A 19,359-nucleotide genomic window follows, 5' to 3' on the forward strand; every position below is an offset into this window, starting at 1 on the left:
ATTTAAATGCAAACTGTGAACATGTTTTAATTATTTTTGCATATTTTCAAAATGCTACTTAAAAAGTCTTTGTCAATATTATTGCAAACAATGGATCTCAAACCGTGATACAAAATCAGTGAAAGACATAAACTAAAAATTTAAACCACAAATTTGGATTTGAGTCTAATGACAATTGTGCCATGAAAATGTTCCAGGCAATCGAATTGGTGAAATATTATCGATCTTAGAACTGGCTCAAAATTTTAGAGCATTTTAATGATTTTTGTGATGTTTTTTTAAGATTAATAGAATGATTCAGGATACTATATATACCAGCTAGCTAATGAAAATTCATAAATAATCAAGTAAAGCATGCTCCCAGTAAGAATTTTACAGATTTGACCAGAAAGAGGACAGACCAGGTTCCATTATCTGTTGGTGAAAATGATCTGAAAAAAAGCTTTATTTGGCTACCTGCAGCAGTGTGATTCTTGCAGCCTAATATGGACCCATGGAAATTATGATAAATGTAAATAGAATCAATTTTGAGTACTTTTAAACAGTGTAGATCAACAAAAATGTATTTTGCCACATTTGTAGTCACATATTTTATTAACACAACTGCATATTAACAACAGAAATCAAACAAATTGCAAAATTACGAGGAATTATTTTAAATTCTGTAATCATTATGATACTGCAGGCCAGGTGGGGGTATGATATGTCATAATGTTGACATTCATAATGTCTACATGAGAATGTCAACAGCGGTGTCTTCTGGGTTCCAGCAGTAATGTGAGTGTCACTTCCAGCAGAGTCATATGATGCAGCGGCGTTCCAGAGAGTATACCTGCCCCATTCCTAACCCTAAACCTCCCTATAGTGCCTAACCACCAACCCCATAACCCTTACCTCCCAACTGTTCTGCATTCAGCGGGACAGTCACGTTTTTTGGGGGGCTGTCCCGCTAACCCACCCGAGGGCAGCAGTGTCCTGCGGTGGGGGGGAAGTTGGGGGGGAGCACGTAGAGAGAATAGATGCCGTGCGCATCTATTCACAGTGCGGGGAGGAAGCCTGTGGGCAGCCCAGCATCTCGGAAATGCTGGGCACACCCATAAGTAATGTAATTGGGTGTGTCACTAGGCCACGTCCCTTTACTGTCAGGCCATGCCCCCTTTTCGGGAGCGCACATCTCAGGCACGTGGAAGTCCTAGGCTGTCAAAGACAAACGTTGGGAGGTATGCATAACCTAACCCTAACCTCTCCCTGGTGCTAACCCTATCCGTTCCATTCCCGAGGTCTAACCCTAATGTCGACATTCTGACAGTGACGACATTTCACAATGTCGACATCATAACTGTTGACAATGTGGTGTCGACATGAATGTTGACTTCATTACTAAATCCTGTTGTGGGCTAGTGAAGAGATTTATCCATAAACATGTGTTCCGTACAGCAAAAAGAGATTTAGTAAAATAAGACAAGGGGTTCTACTGTACAGTAAGTGATTCAGAACAAATCTGTCCCGATCGGGAAGGCGAAAAAAAATCATCAAATTGCAACTCTCACTCCTAAAGATGTACAGTTGGGAGGTAATAAAATATATTATAGTTGCATGATTCCCTAAAAAAAGCGCAAATCAGACAGTGAGCATACCTCCTAACTGTCCTGATTTTTGCAGGACAGTCCTGATTTAAGTGGACTGTACCACCATCTAATCTTACAATTTCCCCGGTTACATTAAAGTTACACATATGCAATCTATTCCCAGTCCAATGAGAAGAAAATGGATTGATTTTACAACAGTATGTGGCAAATGTATTTCGCCGAATGAGGCTAATGTGTTTCTTATTATTATGAATTTAAAAAAAACAGCACAATAAAAAAGGAATTACAGCCCGGTATGAGGTGTATTCACTGGAGTGTGATAGCTTCTATTGCTTATAAGCAGCTATTCAAGCGTATGTAGTGCATATTATACCCAAATTATATGTTCTATTTATTTCATCAGTGCTTGTAAAGCTGTTTCTTAGTGTATATTTTTGTTCTTAAACTTCAAAAAATATATTTTTGATGGAACTAGTAGGTCAAATTGCATTCATTGTTTGTGTGCATTGTATTATATACAAATGCTGGCTATGTAATTATTGTAGGATAAGAATAGCAGCGTTAAAGTTTCCTGTATGTAAATTGTTTTTCCTGATAACTTGTGACAATTACAAACCTCTGTTAGGTGTTATAGCTGCTAATGGATTACTTAAACAATTCATAATATAATATTTGTACAACAAAAATAGGAAGATATGTATCAAACCTTGGAGAGCGATTAAATGGAGAGAGATAAAGTACCAACCAATCAGCATTGAACTGCCATTTTACAGGCTGTGTGTTTGAAAAATTATAGTAATTTTTCAAGCACAGCCAGTAAAATGACATTTAGAAGCTGATTGGTTAGTACTCTATCTCTCTTCACTTTATCTCTCTCCAATGTTTGATACATCTCCCCCATGGGGGGAGATGCCATCTATTCACCAGCAGAGCAGAGATGAGAGTGCTCTCTCCCAACTTCCCCACACCACAGGACACTGCAGCCCACAGGTGGGACAGCAGGACAGTCCCTGAATAGCAGGACAGTTGGGAGGTATGCTAATGCATGCGCAGCTGCCATTTATTTTGGACTCACAGATGCGATAATATGAAAATGCTAGTTTTCAGCCTGTCCCTTGTGTACTTGCAAGCATCGCACATTACAAGCCCTGAGACACCCACTTTCAATGTCCGTGGACAGTGCAACTCCGCCAGTCTGCTTCATGCCCAATGTCAATATGGAGTTTCATAATAAATGCTGAAGTTACAGACCAGAAATAGTATGGTTTGTGTTTCAAACAACATGAATCCTTGTTCTGTTCATGACACTGACAGCCTGCTTCCAATCACAGTAAGTATGGCGCCCAGCAGCTGAACAGCCCCAGTGTGCAGGAGGACGGCGCCACTTTTGATGAGCAGCTGAGGCGGATTAAGGGGTAACATACCCCCGTGACCCCCCTCTCAGGGGCCTCCATTAACTGAAAAATTCTAAATGGGCCAATGAATTTGGGGCCCACTTCTGTGATCTCTGGTGAAGGTTAACGTTCCTGGAGGACAGCCAAACCAAGTCTCCCACTTTGAAGTTACAGGGCCTGTGACATTTGTCAGCTCAAACCTTGGAACGACCGGATGCTTGGAGAAGAGAGTGGTGTACCTTCCTCCAGACTTACCGTAACCTTGAAACAGATGAAGATGAAGGAGTTCTGGTTGATGTGGTATCAAAGGAATTACTTCTAGGATGAGTCCCAAAATTGCAGAAAAAAGGAGAAACGGAAGAAGCAGAATGGCAGGAGTTGTTGAATGCAAACTCAGAAAAAGGCAAAAGAGGAACCCAGTTATTTTGACATTTGGAAACGAAACAGTGGAGGTATTACTCCAAGGACTGACTGGCCCACTCCGTCTGTCCTTTGGACTGTGAATGATAACCTGATGACAGGCTGACATTGATACCCAGATCAGCACAAAAACACCTCCAGAAATGGGCAACAAATTGAGTCCCTTGGTCCGAGACAATATCTGACGCAAGCCCATGAAGTCAAAAACCATGTTGAATAAAGAGTGTTGCCAACTATTTAGCTGAAGGTAGTTTGGTTAGGGGAACAAAATGAGCCATCTTAGAGAATCGGTCAACAATGGTCCAGATGACCAAACAGTGGGAAGATGATGAGAGATCTACCATGAAATCCATAGCAATATGGGTACAAGGTTTTGAGGGAGTAGGCAGTGGACATAACAGACCTGAAGGAGTAGTCCGGAGATTCTTATTCCTGGAACAGATGTCACAAGCTGCTTCAAACTCATGAACATCCCAAGAAATGGACTGCCACCAAACTAAATGGGAGAGTAGTTCAAGAGTCCTATAGATGCCTGGATGACCAATAGCTTTGGATGAGTGGAGGTTGTTCAGGACTGCCTTCCGAGACTTCTCAGGAACAAACAGCAACCCTGGTGGCTTTTCAGAGGGAGATTAAGACTGGCATTGTCTGAGAGAATCAGCCAAGGTTCTAGTCCAGGCTAGATGAATCCGGGAAGCTGGAATGATGGTTTCTTCCGAAACAATAGGAGACTGAACGATAGAGAAATGATGTGAGAGGGCATCTGCCTTCAGATTCTTCTAACCAGGTCGAAAGGATATGACAAAGTTGAAGCAGGTGAAGAACAGAGCCCATCGTGCTTGCCTAGCATTCAGCCTCTTGGCAGTTTCGAAATAGGACAGATTCTTATGGTCTGCCAGAACAGTAACCGCATGATTAGCCCCCTGTAACCAGTATCTCCAGTCTTCAAATGCCCATTTAATGGCCAAAAGCTCTCGGTTGCCCACAACATAATTCCTCTCTGCCGAATCAAATTTCCGAGAGAATAAGGCTCATGGCTGCAGCTTGGCGTCAACTCGAATCTCAGCAGCATCCACGTCAACCATGAATGGAAGATCTGGCTTGGGATGTCGAAAGACAGGAGCAAACACGAAAGACATCTTGAGTAAGTTGAAAGCTTGAGTGCCACTGGTGGACCAATTAGCAACATCGGCCCCCTTCTTCGTTAATTTCAAGATGGGTGAGACAATTGAGGAGAAGGATTTAATAAACCTGCATTAATAATTCGCAAATCCAATAAATTGCTGCATGGCCTTCAGCAAATCGGGTTTCTCCCAATACAAGATAGCCTTCACCTTGTTTGGATTCATGGAGAACCTGCGAGAGGAAATTATGTAACCCAAGAACGAGACCTCTTCCACCTCAAATTCACATTTCTCCAACTTGGCATATAAATCATTGTCCAGAAGTCTCTGCAACACCTGTCTCACATTCTGATGATGCTGTTTCAAGGACTTGGAATAGTTGAGGGTATCATCTAAGTAGACTACTGCAATGACTCTTAGAAAATCTCTTAAGACCTCATTGATAAAGTCTTGGAAGACGGCTGGGGCATTGGAGAGACCAAATGGCATGACAAGGTATTCGAAATGCCCTGAATGCATTTTAAATGCTGTCTTCCACTCATCTCCTTCTCTGATGCGGATAAGATTATATGCTCCCCGGAAGTCGATATTAGAAAATATAAAGCTTCCTGCAATGGACTGAAGAGAACAGAGATGAACGGCAGGGGATATGCGTTCTTGACAGTGATCTTGTTTAATTATTGGAAATCAATGCAGGGTCAGAGTGATACATCTTTATTCTGGACAAAAAAGAAGCCTTCTCCTACCTGGGACTTGGAGGGTTGAATAAAACCCTTTACCAGAGCCTCTTGGATATACTCCTGCATAGCTTTACTCTCAGGGACAGACAAAGTGTATAACCTGCCTTTGGGAAGTCTGGTGCCGGGTAAGAGATCAATAGCTCAGTTGAAGGGTTGATGAGGAGGCAGAACATCAGCCTTTTTCTTAGAAAATACCTCAGCTAGGTCACGATAGGGAGCGGGGATTGACGGGGACTCTGATGGGATTGCTGCTGCTAGACGAATGGGTCAAGAAAGATAGTACAAAAAACAAGAGGACCCCCACTGAAGTATTTCACCATTTTGCCACTGGAATACTGGGTTATGTCTCTTAAACCAGGGTAATCCCAGTACCACAGGAGCCAGTGGACATTAAAGTAAAATAAACTACAATTCCTTAAGATGCAAAGCTCCGATAGCCAATTGTAACAGAGGAGTCTGGAAAACAATCAGAACCTTGGAGAGGTTTCTGCCATCCAGACCAATAACTTTGACTGGATTAGAGGAGGTTTCAGGAGTGAGGACCAAGGTTTCAAAAAATGAGAGGTTCATGAAGTTATTTGCAGCTCCACTATCCACGAAGGCAGAAACAGAAACTTGAACACATGATAGCTTGATTACTGTGGGGATAAGGACTGAATTTTCAGGAGAGATGGATGCAAGGCCTAGATGTAACTCTCCAATTACACCTAGACCTTGCCTTTTCCCGACTTAACAGTGCAAAGTTGGGCTATATGTCCTTTACCACCACAGTGAAGGTCTAATGTGCATCTCCTGCGCTTCTCCCCTGTTGGAAGACGAAAATCCCCCAATTGCATTGGCTACTCTTGTTCAGCTGGAGACATCCAAACAGGAGATCACGGAGCCAGAGAGGGCAAGTTCTTTTCTACCCTACGTTCCCAGAGCCGCCGGTCGATGTGAATGGTTAGGCTCATCAAATCATCCAGGCTCTCTGGAGAAGGATATTGAACCAATATGTCCTTTATCTGATCAGAAAGTCCCCATCGAAACTGACTCCAGAGAGCTGAGTCATTCCACCCAGAGTCGATGGCCCACTTGCGGAACTCCATACAATAATCCTAGGCAGCCCTGTTCTCCTGCTTCAGAGACCGGAGACTAGCCTAAGCCATGGCTGCTTTGTCCGGATCATCATAAAACAGACCCAGTGCTGTGAAGGAGTCCATGGTCAGTAGCGCAGCAGAGGTGGAAGTAAGGCCAAAGGCCCAAGCTTGAGGGTATCCCTGTAAGAGGGGAATTACAAATTCCGAGTTGTTGGACCTCCAAGTCCGAGGATATGGGTCGAAGCTCAAAATATAGTTTACAACTTTCCTTGAAGTTTAGGAAGTCTTGCGGTTTCCTGAAAACAAGCCGGGCAAATTCAATGTAGGCTCCACCACCGTAGGAACGAGCAGGAGCAGCCCAAGTCTCCTCAACCCGAAGAGATAGTTCATGCACCTTTTGGTTCAGAACCTGAATCTGAGCTTCTAGTATTTGTGCAGGATTCTGAGCAGGCTCTATCGATGTATGAAAGAGTTTTCTTTTCTGGTCGGTGACAATGTTATGGATAGAGGTACCTCCACGGATAAGTCCCGCAACAGCCTTGAGGGCTGGAATACTTGGCAAGCTGCGGCCATGTAGCAGCCTTGAGGGCTAGAAAACCTTGGCTAGTGGTGGCCTTTGGGCCATAGAACAAGATGTGGCCTTTGGGCTGTATAGCAACCCTGAGGGCTGGAAAGCCTTGGCTAATTGTGGCCTCTGGGCCATAGAACAAGATGCGGCCTTTGGGCCATGTAGCAGCCTTGAGGGCTGAAAAGCCTTGGCTAGTTGTGACCTTTGCGGCTTGTGCCACTGAGTTGACACAAGCGGCGGTATGCTTGATTGCGTACTCTGGGTGCTGGAGTGTGGCCTCTGCCACCAAGTTGACACAAGCGGCAGTACGCTTGGTTGCATAGTCTGGATGCTGGAGTGCAACCTGTGCCGCTGAGTTGACACAAGCGGCAAAACGCTTGGTTCTGTATTCTGGATGCTGGAGTGCGGCTTGTGCCACCGGGTTGACACAAGCGACAGTATGCTTGGTTGCGTACTCAGGATGCTGGAGTGCGGCCTGAGCCGCCGGGTTGACACAAGCGGCAGTAAGCTGGTATGCGGACCATGCCACCTGGATGACACAGATGGCAGGAATAACAAGCAGGTAGGAGAACTGGGTACTCGACTGTAAACAGGAGACTAAGCCAGAACCGGAACTGAAAACGCTATCACTGGCATTAGAGCAGCCTTTGCACCAGCAGGAAATAGCCACAGGATCCAATCCAGATCAGACCAGGAATGATGAACAGCTGGTAGGAGGAGTTCAGTGAATGATCGCCCAGTGTTCACCTTGTTCTGCGTTCACAATGCGGCGACTTGTGACACCCCCTTGTCTTAAGCGCCACAGGTCCCCCTGAGCCTTCATCCAGCTCTGATGAGCAGGGCCCGTGTGTGGCAGGTTGAGAATATCAAAATTGTTTACTTGGGGGAAATGCTTTCCCCATAAAATGAACGATAATTGCTCAAACTAGGAAAAGTAAACATGTTTGATTTTTTCCAACTAGTTCTAACAACCATTTTTGGCATTTGTGAGTAAACGATCGTTGATTGCTTACTCCCACACATCAAGTGATTATTGATCCAACTTGTCAACTAGTTGGCTGGTTGGAATGTAGCTTAAGCTAGCTAAACACTATGCAAACTTTGGGTTGATCCGACATTTGGCATGATTTTCCTGCAAGTGGAAGGTTCCGATATCAGAGGTAAACACTATACAATTTAAATGAAAAAGTTGCAGATTTTCATACTCACTATTTGGTAATATGCATATGTTTGCCCACAGGGAGGATGATATATTGAAGAAAATTCATATGCTCTGATTATCAAAGAATGCCACACACTGTATCATATCGAAACTGGCAAGTCTGAAGAATTCGATAATCAAAGGAGAGCATTTGTGGACTTAGCTTTGAGGGATAGATTTACTAAAGTTTCTAAAAATGAAATGTGGTGGTGGTGTTGAATCTGATTGGTTGTTATAGGCAACACAACCACTTGTCTGTTTAGTAAATCTACCCCTAAGACTGTGTTATAGCTGGATTTTGAGTGAAGTTAATGTGAAAAGGGGTGTCTTCTGCTACCATTCGAAGATCATACCATATAATGGAAGACATTTTTGAGTATGGGTCTTTGGGTCTTGGTGCATACAGAAAAGAAGTGTCCAGTATGTCATTTCTTGTTCAGTAGCATCTCAATATGTTCCATTCTAAAGAAGATGGACAACTTTTCCAAAAATAAGGACATCTGCCTGTGTCCAGTCTCCAATTGTGTAAGATAATTTTCTTGCCTGCAGCACTGATTACTAATAATAATTTCAAACATCACCTTCTCAATCTTTGACTGTCAGGAAGCACCACCAAAACTGCACATTCCGGGGTAATTGGGACATCGTTTATCAAGCTGTGCTCTACATACTGTCAAACTGACTGACAGAAATATCTAGATAGCAATCCCACAAGCAATGATAAAACATCAGCCTACTTCTAAGTTACATTTGGGGCACCTATGGCTGGATCCATATAGTAGCATCTCATGAGAGACAAATAAGTATTATGAAATATGTTAACAAAATGTGGAGGCCAGTGTCAGGACTAGTTGGGGCACAGTGAGTGAAGGGAAATGAGTTGAACCATTTGGACATAGCAGTAGTAAATACCGAGTGATGTCCCATAGGAAAACATAGTTCATGGAAATAGCAATGGGTGGGTGATGACTGAAGCATCATTTGATCATGTGGGTTCAACCAATCAGCAATCAAATGGTGGCAGACTACTTGACTAATGTAGTAATGTAATAATGTACTTATAGTAATGTCAGAGGGAAAGATTGTATAATCTAAAACTCATCTGATGCTTCTGTATAGGGGTTTATAAAGTGTTTTTTTAACTAGCTGGTGCAATGAAGTATGGCATCCATCCTCCAGATAGTAAAGGGGTAAGAAACCGCTCCATCATTGAATTTCCAGTTTGCTTAGATGGAAATAATGGTGGACACTAATGCCTGTTTTTTTGTGCAGCATGTGTCTAATTTTTCTGGTAGTCCATAACAAAAGATTATCCTATATATCTGAGGTTATCTCCTGGAGGAAATATATGAGATAAGTGATGGGTAGGAAATTCCTCTGTAAAGATGTATTGGCATATATGTAAGTGCCATTCATCCATATTGTAATTTGTGTAATAATAATAACAATAACAAACAATGTCATTGATAACCCTTACCCAACCACATGCCTAATGCCTTTTGGGTGCTTTTATCTTGCAGGAATGGTAGCACAAAGCAGTATCATGGGTGTATGATAAAGCATTATGATTGTTTCAGTGGCAGAAAACAGGAATGACCCTGGGAAAATTGGGGGATAGCATAAACCTTTTCATATATCTTATTATATAAAAAGCTTCCAGTTTTATGCTGTAACTTAAAAGTAATGTCTGACCCTGGCACTGCACACATCCTTTTTCAGTCATAAAACAACTTTACATTTTTATTTCTTCTGAACACTAGGAGATATTACTTGTCAAAGGTCACATGAAAGTCATGTACTGGATTCACACGCAGTTCCCAGCAGATATGCCTCTGTCATAGTTTTATAGACATTGCCCTCTTCTCTGCCTTCTAGTCTGATAGACAGTGAGTTCCATGGTCCTGATATAACTGGATTGCATGGCACAGCTTTATCTATCTTTGTATGAATTGGCTCAATGTTGTGTTTTCTCATTAGGGTTTGGCTTAAGGTTAGTCCATTTTAAATGTGCATGCAGTAGCGCAGGTATGGGGTTAAGACTAAGAGTGAAACATCTCATCTTATTTAAAACACATGCCTTTATCCTTTTTGTTTGACTTTCAGTAGCTGTTTATGTGCTTTATTAAATGATCTGTATAGAGGTTATAAATCGATATAGTATTAATGTTACTTTCTCTGACTTTATAGATGGCAACATCAAGCAGAGCCCGATTCCAACAAGTGCATTGGAACTGCTCCCAGTGGAACTTGTTAGCAACAGAATTGGGAAGGAGAAATCCCAGCTCAAGGATGTGGAAACAAAAAGTGTCCCTAATTCTGGGGAAGAGCTGTTTAACTCAGATCCAGAAAGGGAAGCATTGCTCCATAAGGATATGTTTCAAGCCCCAAGTTCTACTCCTGATTTTGCTGATAATCAGACATTACCAACTAGGAAAAAACCTCCGTCCTTAAGGCAGTTAAACATAGCACGGAAACGCCTGAGGCCACAACTCATACCAACTGTCTCTGAAAAACTAATAGAGCCCCATGCAAACAGCCCATCATCAGCGTTATCATCAGACAAGTCTCCTGTATTAAAGGATATATCTTCTGAAATCAGAGAGGTTAAAGAACACATCCCAGAGTTTCCATTGTGGATAAACAGAAGACGACACAGTGGTTTCCTCCCTCAAATCCCTTTCCAGTTGACTCCATACACATCACAACCATCAAGTCCACATAGTCTGGATTCTGGAAAATTGTCATTGTCTGATATAAATACTTCACTACAAGCAGATGAGCCCTTTAGGACGCATTATACAGACAATGATTTGAACACAGAGGAAAACCAAGACACAACCACGTCTACTATAATAACAACCACAGTGATCACTACAGAGCAGAGTCCAGGTATTGACTATTAAACCTATGCAACAGCACATTCAACTGTTGTTTGCAATATTATGGAAGTCCTTTAAATGGGTAATGTGTGTTTGTAAGATTTTTTTTGAGTGAGTACATTTGATAACATTAAAGGGGGGAATATGATAAGGTAATAGCTTGTAAAAGTCCAGATTTATCGGTGATTTTAAGAAGTTGGATTTGCCCAAAAATTGCCTCTTTAAAACTGATGTCAAATTGCTGATAAATGTATACTTTCATGAACTTGTACAGTGTGCAGGGCACTAATATACTATTCTTAAAGAGAGAGATAAAATGGAGAGAGTTATTTTACCAACCAATCAGCTTCTAACTGTCATTTTTCAAACACAGCCTGCAAAATGCCAGAAGCTGATTGGTTGGTATTTTTTCTCTCTCCACTTTATCTCTTTAAGGGCGGGATGTATCAACCCTAAACACTGTGTGTGGTAAAACTGCCGTTTTCGAAAGTTTTCAACAAACCCCATATGCATAAAAGTGGTCAGCAGTGGATATTGGAGATGTCTTACTCTAAATAACCAATCTAATGTGCTCTGATTTTCAAATCCCACAAGTAACTGTTATTTTAAACTATCCTATATTATACTGGCAGTATCTAGGGGGGGTGTGAATCAAACTATAGGGAGAGATAAAGTGGGGAGAGATTAGGCCGGGATGTACTAAGCATCACATCTGCGTTGCTGTACATTCCGCCACTTATCGGGCACATACCGGCGATAATATTGTTGATATGTACCTAGAAAATCGCAAAGAATAGCTTTCCCATTAAGAGGTTTATGAGCCAGAAGTCCCTCTGGCATCCTTCTGCGCATGCCCAGAATGATGTGTGCACTGCCGGGCACACTGGGAGGGAATCCATTGGATCACTCTCAGTGCACAACGCGGAAAGAAGCCCATAGACTTCTATTGGGTAACGCCATCTAAAGATGGCATTACCCACCAGGTCGAGGCTCTGGAATGCATCACATTCCGTAGCTTAGTACATATGAGAAATACGGTCAATCCCCGAAAATGACATTTTCAGGGGTTTGACAGCATTTCTGCCCTTAGTACATCCCACCCAAAACATGGACCAATCAGCTGCTGTCATTTTTCAAATAAAGACTGAAAATGGCACTTAGAACTGATTTGTTGGCACTTTATCTCTCTCCACTTTATCTTTCTCCAAGACTTAGTACTTCTTCCCCATGTTACAAAAAGGGTATATTGTACCGTCATTTCAAGGGAGATTTCATTTCTCTGTCATGTTCATAAAGTGCCGTAGTAGTGCCACTGTGATGACCCTGACACCTACAGTAGCGGACACAAACATCACTAATTTTCCCTAGCACCCCAGTGAGGTGTGCAAGAAAATGACCCACATTGGCATAACTCTCAGGGATGATCTCAGTCGCACCGCTGTCTGTTCCTCTATTCCCATCTTGCCACCTGCTCCAGTTGGAGGATTACAGTAAACATTTTTCCTTTATGTAATCTGATTTAACTCTGCCAATGAAAAATAATAAACTGCTTTATAGACAAAAATGTACACTTTCAATATAATTGTCTAATTAAATGTTTCCTTATTATTTTCTTATTATTTTAATTCCCTTTACAAATTCATGGTTGCTAATAAGGATTTGTATATAGTTCAATGCAGTGTGAACTTCTTCGAGCCAGAAGGATACATCGATTCAACAGATTACCCACCACTTCCTTTCCGGAATTACCTGGAATGCACCTATAATATCACAGTCTATATGGGCTATGGTGTGGAGCTACAGGTAAGTACTGGATTTCTTCTCTTCTGATCTTTCGAAAAATTGTTGAGTTGCCATGGTTCAAAAGAAATATAAGAAAATATACATTTAAACATTTACTGCAAAGAGCACAAACACACTGTAACCATTAGCAACTAGAAATGTGGATTTATCAGACTCAATTGCACTACATTAATCTATGTGTTTACTATAAATTAAAATCAGATGTTTTCTTGTACCATGTTACTAAATAAATGCACCTTATTTGGTTTGCCTAGTAGGATACATTTGACAATATGCTTAACAAATCAATTCGGCTATTTTATTTTTTTTTAAAGTGAAATATTCCTTATTTTTACACATTACATTTCATAAATATGGTTTACATTGCTAATACCAAGCACATGCATATCAACCTAGATTTGTGGAAATGATATATAAGTCCAGCTTTTTTATATATATATATATATATATATATATATACGAGGGTGGATTCAAAAATCGGTGTGAATAACAGAGAAATTTAAGTTCAAATGATATTCATTTTTCTACATAGTCTCCATATACTTCAATACACTTATGACATCGATGCTCCAACCTCTTGATTTCGTTCAAGAAAAAGTCCATCTATTGATCCTCAAACCAATCCTGTACAGAAGTCATGTTGTTGTCATCAGATGCAAAAGTCTTCTCACAAATGTGTTCCTTGAGCTGGATTTGGGGATATCAGTAGCCGTCATCTTCCTCATTTGCAGATATTTAATAACGGCTCAAATTTCAGTTTTCTCCATTTTTCAGTATTCTCCATTTTTCAACTTTTAGTGCTGTTGTTCCCAACTTTTAGCGATGTTGTTCCCAACTTTTAGCGATGTTGTTCCCAACTTTTAGCGATGTTGTTCCCAACTTTTAGCGATGTTGTTCCCAACTTTTAGTGCTGTTGTTCCCAACTTTTAGTGATGTTCCATTTATTATTCAATATCTGCAAAACAAAGAATTGTGCTGTAATTATCCACAGTGTTCTACTAAGACCTTTACTAAATACATACAGAAAATCAATACAAGGTGACATCTACTGCTAGAAATTGGATCCACAATCGTATATGTTGTATAGCTAAGTAAATATTTACCAGAATGGCACTGTCACTATTAAGCAGCTGTTTCAAGGAGGGCGTCAACCTCCAATAACAAAATTATACTTAGAAAAGTAAGCGTAGATAGATGGAATAAATCCAGAGAGCCGGTGCGGATGGGTCAGTGTGTAGGTCCAAAAGTCCAGAGAGTCCTGTGTGTAGGTCCTAATGTCCATAGAGACCCATCTGGGCTTGCTCCTTGGATCTATTCCATCTATCTACACTTACCGACTACTGCCATCTGTTGAAGTTTCAAACTACAGTGTCTACAAACTGGTAATACTATTCCTGTGCTGGTTAATATTCTGAATAATTGACTTTGTGGTCACTAATTGTGATATGGACTAATACAGACTATTTATTGTGCGCCTAAATCCATGAGGTGTCCATGCATTTGCACTTATGCAGTATATTTTATATCTTTATTAATGCAGCTTAATAAATTGCTAATTTTTAAGTTTCAACCAAGCCCTATTTAAATTTCTTATTTTATTAGTTAATGCAGATATTACTATTATACACAGTGCTATTTTTTAGCAGGAACAAGCAGGAACTCAGTTCCTGAACCTTTCATTAACTATGATGTAATGTCCTGGGCCAAAATGTAATTTCCATCAGATAAGCTTTATTTTAAAGTCCCTCTTGAGTTCCTTCTTTTGTAAATACTATATATATATATATATATATATATATATGTATACATAAAATATATATATATATATATATATATATATATATATATATATATATATATAGTGCTCGAAGTGGAAATTTAGAAATGGGGTATGGAGATTGAATCCCCCCCCCTTCGGCCCCTGCTTCCATATCACCCCATTGTACTTCTCACCTCCACACTTCTCCCTGCCTGCTCCCCTCTCTTACACCCTGCCCTTCTCACTGATTCTTTCTCTCTCTTTCACCCCTACAATACTAACTACCTGCTTCCATCTGTCTGCCCCTCTCTCTCTTCCCTCTCTCACAACCTCCCCCTCTCTCTAATTGCCTCTGACCCGCGCTGCTGCTGGAGTGGAGCCGATGGGAGCATCGGGTCTTCTTGGTTGCTGCAGTAGTGCACTGCAGTTTAATCCGGCGCCGCTGCATGCCAATGAGAAGCTGCTACTTGGCAGCTTGCAATTGGTTGGCGGCCAGAGAGCCCCGCGATTGGCTGGCCGCCAGTGAGACCCGTGATTGGCTGGCCGCCAGCGAGACCAGCGATTGGCTGGCAGCCAGTGCGTGCTGCAGTGCTTACTTTACAGTGCAGCCGGGACCTGACGCTCTGTCCTGGCTACATACATGCCAATGCCTCCACTGATTGAGATGTGTCCCCGGCGGGACACATCTCTACACACTGCCGCCGCTGTTCCAGCGCTGGGATCCCATACTGGATCCCAACACTGGTACATTCTCTTCTGCAGCTAAAATGAAGTGGGGTCGGGAATTGGCGCCCCACTTCGACTACTGTATATACAGTATATATATATATATATATATATATATATATATATATATATATATGAACAGGAAATTCCTGGCACCCACTAAGAATAAGGTATTTTTAGCATGGGTGTCTTCCATGGACCACCGGGTCCCAAACAGCAATGCACAAATGACGGCACTCCACGGCTTGATGAATAATCAAAAGACTTTAATCCATTAAAGTCTTTTGATCAGTCATCAAGCCATGGAGTGCCGACATTTGTGCATTGCTATATATATATATATATATATATATATATATATATATATATATATATATATATATATATATATATATATATATATATATATATATATATATATATATATATAGACAGTACCTGAATAGTCCGGCACTCAAAAGATAAATTCAACAGTACGGGTGCCCCTCCTGCTGTAATCCATATGGTACAGGTATGGTATAGAAAAGTAGAGACGGATGGCACTCTGGAGTGCCATCCATCTCTACTTTATATATATATATATATATATATATATATATATATATATATTAGGAGTGTACACCGGCCACTTTTCGTGTTTTGGATCTTTCTTCGTGTTCTGGATCTGGATTGGTTTTGCCAAAACCACCCTTCCGTGTTTTGGGTTCTGGGTTTTGTGCTTTGGATCTGTATTTTTTTGAATAAAAGTATAAAAACAGCTAAATTCACAGAATTTGTGGTTTTTTCTGCTCCTATGATATTATTAACCTCAATAACCTTAATTTCCAGTCTATTCTGAACACTGAACACCTCACAATAGTGTTTTTATGTCCAAAACGTTGCACCGAGGTAGCTGGATGACTATGCTAAGAGATACGAGTGGGCGGCACAAACACGTGGTCCATCTAGGAGTGACACTGCAGTGGCAGACAAGATGGAATTGTCCTTGGGCCCTCCCACCCACCCTTATGTTGCATAAACAGGACATGCACACTTTAGCAAACCAATCATTTCAGCGCCAGGGTCTGCCACACGACTGTGGCTTAAATGATTGGTTCGTTTGGGCCCCCACAAAACAAGCTGGCAATTAATCTGTCCCTGCACAAACTGGCTCTATGGAGGCAAGATGTCTTCCTCATCCTCCTCATCCACTGATTCCTCACCCTCTTCAGTGTTGTGTACATCCTCATCCTCACAGAGTATTAATTCGTCCCCGCTTGAATCCATCACCACAAGTCCCTCTGTACGTTCTGGAGGCTGGTCTCCCTGGAAGAGTTGATAATTCATTTTTATGAACATCATCTTCTCCACATTTTGTAGAAGCAACCTCCTACGCCTTTCGCTGACAAGGTTCCCGGCTGCACTAAACACTCTTTCGGAGTACACACTGGAGGGGGGCAACTCAGGTAAAATAGAGCCAGTTTGTACAGGGGCCTCCAAATTGCCTCTTTTTCCTGCCAGTACAAGTACGGACTGTCTGACATGCCTAGTTGGATGCTGTCACCGATGTAATCCTTAAACAGACAGACGCACGCTTGTCGCTGCTGCTTTGAGGATGCAGGTGCGGCTACAGCCCACACAATTCACAAAGACAGAAAAAAAGAAGAATTTTTTATTTTTTGTGGAGCGCACTTTGAGGGTTACAACACCCTTTAACAGATAGACGCACGCTTGTCGCTGCTGCTTTGAGGATGCAGGTGCGGCTACAGCCCACACAATTCACAAAGACAAAAAAAAAGAAGAATTTTTTATTTTTTGTGGAGCGCTCTTTGGGGGTTACAGCACCCTTTAACGGACAAGCCATCTGGCCCTTTACTTATGACACAGGTGCATGCTTGGCGCTGCTCCTTTGTTGATGCACGTGCAGCCACAGTGCACGCAATTCACAAACACAGAAAATAATTCCTCCACCATTCTGTCAGTGGTGACAGTATCATATGCAGTGACAGTAGACATGTCAGAAATTGACATTTTTGGCACGTCCTTCAGTCCGGACCAGATGTCCAAACCGGCCCTTGACTTATGACACAGGCGCACGCTTGGCGCTGCTGCTGTGTTGATGCACGTGCGGCTACTGCGCATACATTTCGCACACAAAAACAGAAAAAAAAGAATTGTTTATTTTTTGTGGAGTGTACTTTGGTGGTTACACCACCCTTTAACAGACTTATGGGACACAGGCGCATGCTTGGCGCTGCTCCTTTGTTGATGCACGTGCAGCAATTCACAAACACAGAAAATAATTTTTTATTTTGTTTGGAGTGCACTTTGGGGGTTACAGCACCCTTTAACGGTCAAGGCAGCCGGCCCTTTACTTATGACACAGGCGCACGCTTGACGCTACTTTGTTGATGCACGTGCGGCTGCTGGGCACACAATTCACAAAAAAAATATATATATTTTTATTATTTTTGGAGTGCACTTTGGGGGTTACAGCACCCTTTAACGGACAAGCCAGCCGGCCCTTTACTTATGACACAGGCGCACGCTTGGTGGTACTTTGTTGATGCACATGTGGCCACAGTGCACACAATTCACAAACACAGAAAATCATTTTTTATTTTGTTTGGAGTACACTTTGGGGGTTACAGCACCCTTTAATGGTCAATCCAGCCGGCCCTTTACTTATGACACAGGCGCACGCTTGACGCTACTTTGTTGATGCACGTGCGGCTACTGTGGACACAAATCACAAACACAAAAAAATATATTTTTTTCTTTTTTTTGGAGTGCACTTTGGGGGTTACAGCACCCTTTAACGTTCAAGCCAGCCGGCCCTTTACTTATGACACAGGCGCACGGTTGGTATTACTTTGTTGATGCACGTGCGGCTACTGCGCACACAATTCACAAACACAGAAAAAAAAAAAAATTTTGGAGTGCACTTTGGGGGAGCACCCCTGATGCACAGATCACCCCCTGGACAACACTACAGCACCCCTCTAGGACTACAGCCTTTATGGGACACTGCACAACACAGTCCAGCCAGCCCCTATAGGCTTTGGAGTGGACACAGCCCCTATGACTACAACTGACTGCACAACACAGCCCAGCCAGCCCCTATGACAGCAGCACAACACAGCCCAGCCAGCCCTATGGACAACAGCAGCACAACACAGCCCAGTCAGCCCCTATGGACTGAGTGGTCACATCCCCTATGGACAACAGCAGCACAACACAGCCCAGCCAGCCCTAGCTCCCACCCTCCCTCTGCACTGTCCACAGCAGTTGCAGTGACTACGCAGACCCATCGCAGAGTGATTGACAGGAAGTGCCGTTTGTGTGTGGTGAAGAGGGGTGGTCAGCAAAACTCAGGCATGCCATTGCATGGGCGTGCAAAAATTATCAACTGCAATGCCCTACGCAGCCTGAGGCCTCATACCGTGTGATGAAGTTAGCAAGGTCAGAGCTTGTGCAAGTGTGCGTGAGGCTGCGATGGTACTCGATTGTACTGATGTTTTCGCAGTCGTGCTAAACATAATGGATGTGTGTAAGGTAAAGTGGGCATCCTTATGTAGTGTTGCGTTGGAATAGCGATCACAATGAATTAGCATACTATCGCAGTTGAACTGTGTGAGTAATGAGGCTGCAATCGCAATAGCGATCCCTGCTGAATCAGGCCCAGAGTGGTAACTATGAGAACTATGACCTGGGGATGCTGGGCAGGACTTTGACCCAGGCAGCCTGTTCTGTGCCCTCCACTGGATGGATATGGATGAAAACTTCACAGAGGGGTGGCAATTGGTCTGGGATGCCAAATGGAGTGGTTGGGTCCCGTTCAAGCCTCACAGCAATGTGTGCCGGGCAGAACTTTGAGCCAGGGTGCCTGTTCTGGACCCAGCAGAAGGATTTGGATAAAAACTTCACAGAGTGGAAACATTGGATCCCAGTAGACATACTATGGGGTTGAGGTCCCAGTCGGACCTCCCGTAGGTGTACGCTGGGCAGAACTTTGACCCACGGAGCCTGTTCTGGGCCTTCCAATGGATGGATTCAAAACTTCACAGAGGGGTGGCAATTGGTCTGGGATGCCTAATA

General features: G+C 42.4%; 1 protein-coding gene across 2 annotated transcripts in view; it reads left to right on the plus strand.

Annotated features, from left to right (window-relative positions):
• SEZ6L (seizure related 6 homolog like) overlaps positions 1 to 19,359 on the plus strand; it is a 439,056-nt gene that overhangs the window by 218,244 nt on the left and 201,453 nt on the right. For both annotated transcript variants that reach the window (XM_088467896.1, XM_088467897.1), the window contains exons 3-4: positions 10,303 to 11,004; positions 12,664 to 12,797. In XM_088467896.1, coding sequence (XP_088324022.1) covers positions 10,303 to 11,004; positions 12,664 to 12,797 — 836 coding nt within the window. The remainder of the gene's footprint in view (positions 1 to 10,302; positions 11,005 to 12,663; positions 12,798 to 19,359) is intronic.

The sequence above is a fragment of the Taudactylus pleione genome, unplaced genomic scaffold (assembly GCF_031769625.1).
Source record: "Taudactylus pleione unplaced genomic scaffold, aTauple2 ptg000078l, whole genome shotgun sequence".
Classification (NCBI taxonomy): domain Eukaryota; kingdom Metazoa; phylum Chordata; class Amphibia; order Anura; family Myobatrachidae; genus Taudactylus; species Taudactylus pleione.